Source organism: Coloeus monedula (assembly GCF_965178545.1).
Source record: "Coloeus monedula genome assembly, chromosome: 4".
Classification (NCBI taxonomy): Eukaryota; Metazoa; Chordata; class Aves; order Passeriformes; family Corvidae; genus Coloeus; species Coloeus monedula.
The window spans coordinates 3,401,478-3,412,835 of NC_138784.1; the positions used below are offsets into that span (position 1 = coordinate 3,401,478).

Below are 11,358 nucleotides of genomic sequence, written 5' to 3' on the forward strand. Positions count from 1 at the left end.
CTCTCCTAGCCTGGGGAGTTGTGTCCCTGAGGCACTGACACGGAAGGTAAATTGTCTGTAAAGACAGAAAGGAATCAGCCAAGCTGCATAAGGCTCTGATTTATGGGGAGCCAGCAACTGATAACTCTTTTGAGGTCAGCACAATTTGCGTGAGAAAAGGAACAATAAAACTCTTGAGCCCCTTGGGCCCTCCTCCCTCCTGCTTGAAGGCAGGCTGCGTGTGTAGTGTTGGCACACGTATTAACGGGGTGTTCGGAATGGGGAGGAGTGCCCCTGTTCCTCATGTAACCATCCCTTCATTTCCTTACCCTCTCCAGAGCACTTCATCCTGCATTACCCTATGCCCAGATCTTAGCTGTGTTTTGTGAGAAGCATATCTCCAGTGAAAGTATGTATTTAGAAGTCTCAAGGTGGTTTAAATTTCAGGGCAGTCTCTGTACACGCTCTCCCCACTGGCTACAGGTGGCTCCATCCTCCCCTCCGTGGGCTGCTGAGTCATGGCTCAAAGCTTTCACCAGTGCACAGTGTGTGACTTCAGGGGAATTCAGGCCGTCTGAATGTAGCCCTTGTTGGTGCTTTTTTTGCTACAATGGCCAGAGCTCACAAATCCTCAGCAGCATAGTGTGGTTTTGGAATATTTTGGTATATGCCTCATGCTGAGTGAGTCACAGCAGCATGGGTACGCTTCCATTGGAATGTTAAGAGCAGAGCTGTTATCAGCGGTGTGTGCCCCTGTTCTTTCTTCTAATGTCACACCACAGATGTAGTCTAGTGTGTTGTGATGTGGTGTGGACAGGAAATAAATTCATCCTGATTCGTGGAAGTGTAGAGCTGAACAGAGAGGAGGATAGTACAGAGGTTCATGAGACTGCAGGTTTTACCCCTAATTACTTCGTTGTTTGATTGCCATTTTTCTGAGTCTGTGTCACCTGTGGAAGTAAAAAATTGGCTTTGATTGTAGGTGTCTGTTAGTGGCTTATATTCCAGTGAGAGTATTGCCTACTTTAACAACATCCAGAGCAAAACCTGATGGTCAGAGGAGTGAGCGTGCAATCTCAGAGTGTGTGGGCAGCGGGCTGCCTGTCCATTCTCAGCACAGGGTGGTGGAAGCCAACCACAGTGGCTGACCTGTGCTGTGCTGCTCTCCAGTGTCTGCTGGAGCAGGACAGGTTGGTGCTGTGTGTGGAGTCCTGTCCTCCCACGCTGCACAGCAGCCCTGGCCCACACAGCTCAGTACTTGGTCTCTTTGGATCCAGTAACCTCTGCCTTTACTTAAGTTTCTTGGCTCTTTTCCATCACCCTTAATTTGTAATGCTGGTTGCTTCCTCCTACGTGTAGAGCTCTATTTTGTTTTAATGGCCTGAGTTGGATTAAAAAAAAAATGAGCTCTTCTACTGGAACGTGACTTTCAAGAGGGTGCTGGAGTCTTGACTTGTCAGTGCCTGCTTGCAGAGCAGAGCTTGCTTTGGGTTTGGCATGTGGGTGGTGTCTGAACATTTTTACAAATTTAATGCTTTACTCATTTTTATTGCATTCTGAATTAAGACTTTGTCGTGATCCTCAAGTGGTTAGTAAACAGCTTAATTGCTCTTAACCCTTTCCTTGAGGAACTCTGTGCATCCTTTCACTTCAGTTTCTGAACATCTTACCAAGCTGGATCATGTTGCCCACACCTGAGCAGTTTAAAAGCATTTATGAAGGAAAGTTCTTTTGCAAGTGTTCTATAATAGTCCTTTGTCCATGTCCTAATATCTTCCAAAATTCCATGGGCTGAGGGTTAAAAATATCTCTGCAAAATAAAAAGCGTGTTTGTTTTTAACTGGGATCAGTTCCTGACACAGGTCACTGTGTGGATCTATAAAAAGTTGTGAAACAACCAAGGAGGTGTCTTGGAATGGGAAACTATAGGTAGGAATCAAGCCCCAAATTCACCGGTGTTGGGAAGGGTTTAAAGCTCGGAGTGCTTTAGGAGAGCTATTGCATGCGGAAGGGAGAAGGAGAATGAATGGAATTTTTTGTTATGATGGACTGTACAGGAAAGCTTGGAATTTGCACAGAAGGGGCTCCTAGCACTGCAGTACTTGGTAGAATGTTCAAATCATTTTTGTTACAAGCAAGAAAGTTACTGAATCTTTGTTAATTGTTTCACAGACTTCTATTATATGGCATAGGAAACTTCGGGGTTCCTCTCTGCTGCCATCTCTTTGTCCTCAGTTCAGTGGGGATAGAGTTAATTTTCTTCCTAGCTGGTACAGAGCTGTGTTTTGGATTTAGAATGAGAGTAACATTGATAACACCCTGATGGTTTAGTTGTTGCTGAGTAGTGCTACCCCTAAATCAAGGACTTTTCAGTGTCCCATGCTCTGCCAGTGAGGAGAGGCACCAGAAGCTGGGAGGGAGCCTGGCCAGGGCAGCTGATGCAAACTTGCCAAAGGGATTTTCCATACCATGGACCATCAAGCCCAGTGTATGAACTGGGGCTGATCACAGGGAATCAGTATTTTACACTTGCAGTTTCTCCAGCTGGAGCCCACTGTCAAATTTTCAGGATGCCTACAGCTTTTTTCCTAGCTAAATAGAAGCAAGCAAACCCTGTCACCGTCTCTGGGTGTCTGTGCTTGGTTGGTTGTTTCAACTTCAGTTGTGTAGCCAAAGTTATGACGGCTGTCTTCAAAAGTAAACTTGTTTAAGAATAGCTAAAATGGTAGTAAAATACTAGAATTACTGTAGATTCCATCTTGTTGGTACAAAGTAGAAATAAAGGCTTCAGATAGCACTGGAAATGGGATAAAATTAATGTAAGAGGAACACTGTTAGATGAAAATGGACAAGCAATAGAGAGCACTTGCACAGAAGGGAGTGGGGAGTGGTATCGAGCACCTGAATTTGCTTTCTTTTGCTTTGTTCTGTTGCAGTTTGGTTTCAGACTTCAGTGTCTTGTCGGGTTAGTGATGACCATGTGGTGTGTTTTGGTGATTAATCAGCGATAAAGTAGTGTCAGGGAAAGGAGGAGCTCCCAGCAAATCTCATATAAGAGGTCCCATTCTCTGGAAACGCCAGCTGGACCAGCTGGGTTCCGTAGTCTCTACTGAAATGTAGGTCAGGCAGCTGCTGCTCCTGCAGAGCCCCTCTCATCTTTCTTCCAGCTCACCAAGTTTCCAGGTGTCCTGTTCTCCCGTACAGGGGAGGGAACGCTGAAGCCGTCGTTCACATGTTGTGTCCTCCTTTTGTTCGTAGGGAACAGTCTTTACTTTGGAATCGGAAGAGGAAGAGTATCCCGGGCTCATTGCAGAGGACAGCAATGACATCTACATCCTGACCAGTGACAACTCAGGACAGGTGAGCCCCCCGGAGTCCCCCACGGTGACCACGTCGTGGCAGTCGGAGAGCCTGCCCGTCTCCCTGTCGGCGAGCCAGAGCTGGCACACAGAGAGCCTGCCAGTGTCCCTGGGACCTGAGTCCTGGCAGCAGGTGGCTATGGATCCTGAAGAAGTCAAAAGCCTGGACAGCAACGGAGGGGGTGAAGAGAGGAGTGAGAACAACTCTTCCAACTCCGACATTGTGCATGTGGAGAAGGAAGAGATACCAGAGGGGATTGAGGAAGCGGTGGTGTCAGCTGGCGCTGCAGAGACCATGCAGGCAGCGTTTCCAGAAACCTCTGCTGCTTTACAGGAAACAAAGCCTCCTGAAATTGCTGCTGCTGAAAAAGCACATCCCTCTGCACTGCTGCGTACAAAACAGGAGGAAAAGGGAAAAGCAGCTGAAGAGCTTATTGAACCTGAAATCCCCGTGTTAAGTAAACCTGTCCCAAAGTTAGCCCCATCAGAAGAAAAGGCTGCACCAGAACCTGAGAAAATACTGCTTCCAGGGGAAAAAAAAGTGGGGAAAGAGGGCCATTTGGAAGAAATAGAAGAGAAATCCTCAGCTGCAGAGGAGAAGCCTATCCTATTGCCAGAAGGGAAATCTATACTGCTGTACGGCGGGGCTGCTGCGGTTGCTATATTGGCTGTAGCAGTCGGAGTAGCGCTGGCGCTTAGGAAAAAGTAACGCAGCTCTCTTGAGGAGGAGGGGGGAGAGAAGAGAGCACATCCAATTTTTGTAGTTGTGTTACCTAAAGGTTGAGCTATCTGCTGTTTAATTGGACATTTGAGTAACTCAGTGGTGATGAGGTGAGGTTGTTCAATAAGCCTCCAGCTACGGACAATCATGTTTTTAGTAGAATTGGGGCGGGGACTGGTTTTTCGTGATTAAAGTATGGGGGTGTTTTTAAAAAAAAAAAAAAAAAAATCTGCAAATTTAAGAACTTAAGTGCAGGTGCTGAAGAAAGGGGTGCTCATACTCTAGGAACTGGAACAGAGAATCCCCAGGGGAAGGGGAGAGCCAGCTGCTGCCAGCCCCTGGAGATTTTGGCTTCTCAGATTGACCGCTATTGCAGCTGTGCTGTCTTGTCACTTCCTTTTGCGCCCCTGAGCCCCTCCTAACAAACATTAGCCAACCTGAGTCCTGTAGCGAGAGGCTGGTCTCCCTTTTGTCTCAGCTTCCTCTCAGGTACAGCACTGCTCCTCATAACCTTCCAGGTTCCTCCTAAGCCCCAGTGGGACAGTGCTTATTCTTACCTCTTGGCTCACACCGGTTTTGGCCCCTAACGTTTACTGGAGCCCCATCCTGTGAAGATGCTGCCTCTCTATAGCTGTATTATCTCTGAGCATCCTGGTGTTCCTGGGGCAGAGGTGCTGCCCAGGAGGGTGGGGGGGACACTGCTATTTGCTGGTTTGAGAATCCATTTGCTCTGCTCCTGCCCAGCCCACTTTACTGCAACTCTTCAGTTATCAGAGGTACGAAATTCATGCTGGACACGGTGCCATTGGGATCAGTACTCTGATATCTGGGGTATATTCAGCAAAAATACAGCAAAACCGTGTGGAAGCAAGGCCAGTGCCTCAAGTGCAATTCAGATGTTAGACGCTCTGCTGTGTCACGCTGCAGTCTGCATTGTCTTTCCCAAGTTAAGCACAGGGTGTATTTAGTCCTCACTTGGTCTTGCCTGTGACAGAATCCCAGATATATAAAGCAATGGATTCTAGTAACTGAGCAAAAGAGCATTAAACATCTCTATCTGCTTCTTCCTGACCTGGCCCGGAGTGGTGTTCAGTGCGATTTCTTTTGCCACTGTGAATCTGTAATTAGCTAAACTTACAGCTTCACAAAGGATGAGCAAGTTACTCTGGCAAAAAAGGAAATGCCCCTTCCTGCAGTCACAACACTTCAGATGTGTGTGGAGAGAAACCTTGCAAGTTTTGCCCTGCTCCTTAGTCGGATCCAGCCACAAGCGTTGCTCTTTCAGTGCGTGTTTGTGTGTCTGTCCTTGTCCATCCTGCAGCTCCGTGGGCAAGGCCTTGGGCTTCCCAGGAAGAACTGTGGATGCATCTCTGAGGGTTGGTGCTGGCACTGTGGCTTAGACCAGATGGAGGAAGGTGAAAGGGAACTTGTGATAATGTAAAAAACTAAACATGAGCTTATGGGAATCTTCGCAAAGCACAAAGATAAGGTACTTTTATTTCTAAATAACCATATCAAGAGTACATCTCCTGATGAGCCTGTTTCTTACAGGATCTCAGAATGAAGAGATCTTAGTATATTCTCTATTTTAGAATATTCTTGCTGCATTTTCCTATCCCAGGATGCTGGAAAGTTAGTCAGAATGTGTCAGATTCTGAGGAATTATTTTTGTTTAAGCTTTTGTGAAATGGATTTTTTAGAAAACTTACTGGATTTTGAACTTTGTGGGTGTGAAGTTGAATATTAAGAGGAAGGGTTGTCATGTATATACTGCTGCTGTGGACTGAACTTGGGAGCTCTGGAGTTCTGGACTGTACTGTTGATCGATTGCTCTTCTTCCATGTACAAAACATAGTAGGTTGGCCTTATCAGAAAAAAAACCCCAAATCTTTTACCACATTGCTGAATGAGATTGACTTTTTTTGCCATTTTCTGGTGCCCTGCTGGTACTCATTGTTGTGCTGTGTCCGCAGAATGGGTCACTGGGACCTCTTCATGCCACATACTCTGGTGTCTGCCTTCCCCCACCACAGCAGTTCCCTCTCCTGGCCCCTTGCAGGAGTTTCCCTCACGTGGAGGAGAGGTCTCTTCATGCTCTGTCACGGACATGCAGGACCAGTTCTGCTTCGTTTCACGTGTCGTGTTTATCGAGGAATGCTGCAGTCTCTGAGGTGGCAAGGGCAGCTTTATTGCTTGGTCAGTCAGGGTAGGGCTGCCCCTCTCCTGCTGCTTTGCTGGTGGCTTTGGGTTCTTCTCTGGGCACGTTCTCTGTGGGAGAGAACTGTTCTTAACCTACAGCCTCTCCTTACTGAAGATGATGAACCTCCTTTTGGTACATCCCCACCTCTAGCCACACAGCAGGTTACTCTGAAGCAGAGATGGAGTCTGTGGACACTGGGTAAGTTGTGAACCGACGGGGGGAGGGTGGAGGCAGGGCTGGTGTTACTTCATCTCTTCTGTGGATGTGGTTGTTTGGGTAGTAGTGTGGAGATGGGTAGAGGATAGACAAGAATAAATCCAGACTGGCTAGGGAGGAAATTCCTAACTTACTGGCACAAGGAGCCCAGTGGGGCATGAAATAAAAAGCTTCCACGCACAGCAGTGAGAAGGTTGGCAGTAGCAGTAAGGAAAATAGATTACTGTTAGGCATTTTTGTGGTCAGGCAGAAGCCTTGAGTATCCGGTGTGTTGCTACATGTAATGGAGCGTCAGTTGCACCATGTTTTGGTTGCTTGGTCCTTTCTTTATAAAATTCTTCTCCTTTTAGGGTCTTTGATTTGACAAGTCAGCAAGATTTTGTACCCTCTTGTCCCCCACCCCACTGACCACGTGTTCAGAAAATTCCTTGTATGAGCCTTTCCTCCAGGAGCACTCTGCTAGTTAACAAGGTCAGCTGTGGGGTGACTCGAGTCAGAGTTTGGAGTCCTGTGGTCAGAGCTGGGACAGGCTTTGTGGAAGTCACCAAAGGGTGGATAAGCTCAGATGGCAGCGTTCTTACAGACCTGAGTGAGAGGCTGCACTGCTAAGAGGTGTGAATTAGAATATGGAAGTTTTCTTCCCCCCATCTTCAAGTATATTACAGTATTGTTAAACTGCAGGGTCCAGTTACCCCGAAAGGTATGATGCAGCCTCTCTTCAGTGGATCTCTTGTAGCTGGCAGAGGGAAGGCAGGAGCTATATATTTAGAACAGGGCATATAGAATTACTTTTGCTTGTTTTGCTTATCCCCTTCCCAGAAGTGCCTCAATATCTGTCCTCGAGTGGCCTCTACTTTAACAAATTAATCTACCTTAGACCCATTCTGTCTTCACTTTATCCTTAGCATACCCTAAAGCTGAGATGCTAAAACAGCAGAGGACTGGATCTATGAAAAAAGTGGCAAATACTTAGGGAACTGCAGTGGGCAGCATGCTCAATAAAGAGCTGTCCAGGGAGAGGCTTTCTCTCTAAGATAAGGTGCAACTTAAATTCAGCTGTGCTTAATTCTAAGCTAGGCTTAGTTGGGCACTGTGGCTGGGAGCTGGGCAAGGACTTTCTTAAGCTGGCACTGCAGGAACAAGAGGCTGAGAGCGAAGACTGAAACCCAGATTCCTCTGTTGCCCAAAAGCCCAAAGTGCAGATGCAGAGCCACGTCCCAGCCTGTTGCAGCTCTTGGGTGCTGGGTGGAGCCTGGTGGCTCCTGCCTCCTGCATCCCTTGAGCTTCAGAACATCCAGGCTGTGAGGCTGTAGGTGGCATGGCAGTGCTGAGCTGCTCAACTGGCCCAAACAGGAATATTACTGGGTGCACAGAGAGGCAGCTTCAAAACTCAAGGTTTTGGTTCTCACTGGTCTGGGTGGATGCTGAGTAGAGGTTCTCATGGTGGGAATTCGGCTGCTGAAAACTACTGAAAATGACTTCAATCTAAAATACTAGGTCTGGCCCAACAAAACAAGCAGAGGCAAGGAAGCAGCACTTCTGCAGCTTTCTGTCCTTTCAGATGTGAATCTGCAGGTACTCACCAGTCCAAAGAGAAGCCCCAACCACAGAGCCGGGCAATGCAGCAGAAGCGTGGTCTCTGTTCAGTATTGCACTGGGGTTTGGTAAATTCTGGCTGGGGGTGAAGTGCCTGTTGTGGTGGTGGTGGTTGCAGTTTCTTTCTTAACTTGCCTTCTGGAGAGCAAATCAGTATTACAGGAATCCATCCTTGCTGTCTGCAAGGGCTTCATTTTTCATCCTGGCTGGGGCCGTGCTCAGGCAGCTGCAGCTCAAGGGCCAGGTGGAAGCTGCAGGGCTGAGTGCTCTTACACAGGACAGGTTTTGCTGCCAGAATCCCATGTCCTTCCTTCCCACATAGCACCGATCACAGCTAGGCTAACACTTGGGACTGGATTTTTAAACTAATCAATGCTTTCTAATGGTCACAAACGAAAAATTTAATTATCACTAAACAAGCAAGCTTCTGAAGTTTGGTCTTCTTCCATTTTAATGATTGTAGTAGATAAAATAATGTGAGGGTATAACCCTTGCCTGTAGTTAATGTCAGTTACAGAGGTATGGCAGTACTGGCAAAGCCCTAGGAAGGCAGATCTTGCTGTTCTGGCAAAAAGCTAGAAATGCTTTTGTCACTGCAGTCTCTCATTCGCTAAGCCAGAGCAAGCTCCTGTTAGGGAATTTGAGAGTGTAATTACTAGATTCTTTCGCTGTGAAATGGGGGAGTGGGATGGAGAGGTGCACATGGCCAGCCCAGCTGTGATGGCTATGGGCATCAGAAAAACCCAGGGCTGCAGTAGACTGTCACATTCCAGGCTCTGTTTGTGTCTGCTCATATTGGAGCACAATGGGAAAAATTCCTCTTTAGTATCTTTATTGATGATCTGGATGAGGGGATTAACATTAGCAGGTTTGCAGATGACACCAAGCTGGGTGCAAGTGTCAGTCTGCTGGAGGGTAGGAGGGTTCTGGGAGGGACCTGGACAGGCTGGATCAATAAGCTGAGTCCAGTGCTACAATGTTCAAGGAGACCAAGTGCCTGGTCCTACACCTCGGCTACAACAACCCAACCCCCTGCAAAACTACAGGTTGGGGACACAGTGGCTGGACGGTGGCCAAGCAGGAAGGGGCCTGGGGCTATGATTGACAGCAGCTGAACATGAGCCAGCAGCGTGCCCAGGTGGCCAAGAAGGCCAAGGGCACCTGGCCTGGATCAGGAATATGTGGCCAGCAGGACCAGGGCAGTGATCCATTCTTCCCCTGTACTCGGCCCTGCTGAGGCTGCACCTTGAGTCCTGGGGCTAGTCCCAGGCCCCTCAGAGATGCTGGGGCGAGTCCAGAGAAGGGCAGCAAGGCTGGTGAAGGCTCTGGAGTCTTACAAGGAGCAGCTGGGGGAGCTGGGAGTGTTCAGCCTGGAGAGGAGGAGGCTCAGGGGAGAGCTCATCACTCTCTACAAGTACCTGAAAGGAGGCTGGAGCCAGGTGGGGGTCGGGCTCTGCTCCCAGGAAACAGCGACAGGACAAGAGGAGAGTCTGAAGCTGTGCCAGGGGAGGTTTAGTTTGGACATTAGGAAGAAGTTCTTCACAGAAAGGTGATTGGGAATTGGAAAGGGCTGCCCAGAGAGTCACCATCCCTGGAGGTGTTTAAGAAAAGACTGGATCTGGCACTCAGTGCCATGGTTGAGTTGGCAAGGTGGTGTTTGGCCATAAATTGGACTCGATCTGGAAGGTCTTTTCCAACCTATGTGATTCTGTGAAATATGGAGGGGTGAAGCACAGTATCTGCTCTACCTAGTGAGGGCAGAAGCTCTGCATGACTGTATTTGGCTTGGACTGCTTCATTTCAGCACTAGGAGGGATGCAAGAACAGTATTGCTTTAACTTCATGTATGTACCTGTGCTTAAAAGTGCAAGCTCTGTATTGCCATAAAAAAAAAGGAGGGGGGGGGATGTTTATAAAATTTAAACCAGCACTACTTGACTCTGGTAGACCAAGCTTGCAGGGCCAGGTCTAGGCAACAGAACTCAGTGTGTGTCCAACAGAGTGACCTCTCCTAACCAGGCCTTGGCTGGGGAATGACAGCAGCTTGGAAGGGTCAGTAGTGTTAAGTCCAGGGGAACCACAACACATCACTCAGATCCACCTCCTTAAGTAACTTTATCACTTTTTTTTCTACGTAGAGCTGACCTTCTCTCAGTCTCTTGGGTAGGCTGACTTGCTTCCTCCAAGCTAGAGGTCTATGGTCATTCTGTAGAAGTGGGGGAGCTCCTGTTAGCTTCCAGTGGAAGCTGCTTTTGATCTCCCTGCAGTATCTGCAGGGCAGGCAAGGGACACTATCGACATGGACACAACAAACTGCCGAGGATGCATCTTACTGCTATACCTGTAGGGGCTTTGTCCTCATTTTTAACTTGCAGGATAAGCTTTTATTCAAGTGTAAACCTAAATCCTACTCAGACCAAAAGAATGCCACTTGATTTGTTAAGTAGCAGAGACTAATGGGACTGACTGAAGCTGCAGGTTAGGGGATCTCTTCTGCTAGGCTGCTGCTGGGTGTAAGCAAATGGTGACAGACTTGCAGGGATTTTGGATTCTGTTCTCAAGAGGCCTGCCTGGGGGAAGAGACCCTGACTGCTCGTCAGGTCACCCATTATCCCAGGAACTCGTCATACTGTTCCTTCCAATATGCAAGTGCAGCCCTCTTGGGGAAAACTGTCTAAAGCTTTGTGTGCCATTTGGTTAATAAAAGTGTTTCCACCTTGACAAGAAAGTTCTTTCCAGCTTCATGGTTCAATATATTCTGTTCAAGTGAAAGGGTATGTACATTTTTTCCTTCTGCTAATGGGACACTGCTGTAAGACCATGCCCCCAGGTTGCACTTTAATAAATGGTACAGTTTTCAAAAACAACGTGTAGACTACTTCTGTGCTTCCCCTCTCCCCCCGTGTTGGTGCAGGCACCGAAAGAAAAGGTGGTTTTATTTACATGAAACTTGCCTACACAAGGCACAGGGACAGGACCAGAGTGTCTCTACTGCTGCCAGCTGCATCATAAGCCATGGTGAATTAGAAGAATGCCATGAATATCTGCACAAAAAAATTTTAGGTAGAAACTGAAAGTCTGCAGAGCAGTAGTAGCCATCAGAAATGAAATTTTTATTTTAAGTTAAAAAACCCCACAAAATATTTACATACTTTAAAAAGTCCTGAGGCAGCCAGATCACAGGCGACACATTTGCCACCTTGTGTGATTATCAAACAACCTGAGTCCAAATTTGTTCAACCTGAGATGTGACTACAAGACATCCTACTTTTTCTTAAGCATATCCA

The 11,358-nt window shown here is 47.5% G+C and overlaps 1 protein-coding gene across 3 annotated transcripts in view; it reads left to right on the forward strand.

Moving 5' to 3' along the window:
- BCL2L13 (BCL2 like 13) overlaps positions 1-10,938 on the forward strand; it is a 40,854-nt gene extending 29,916 nt beyond the window's left edge. For all 3 annotated transcript variants that reach the window (XM_082281096.1, XM_082281095.1, XM_082281097.1), the window contains one exon: positions 3,238-10,938. In XM_082281096.1, coding sequence (XP_082137222.1) covers positions 3,238-4,047 — 810 coding nt within the window. In that variant the 3' untranslated portion in view covers positions 4,048-10,938. The remainder of the gene's footprint in view (positions 1-3,237) is intronic.
- Positions 10,939-11,358: the final 420 nt, after the last annotated feature.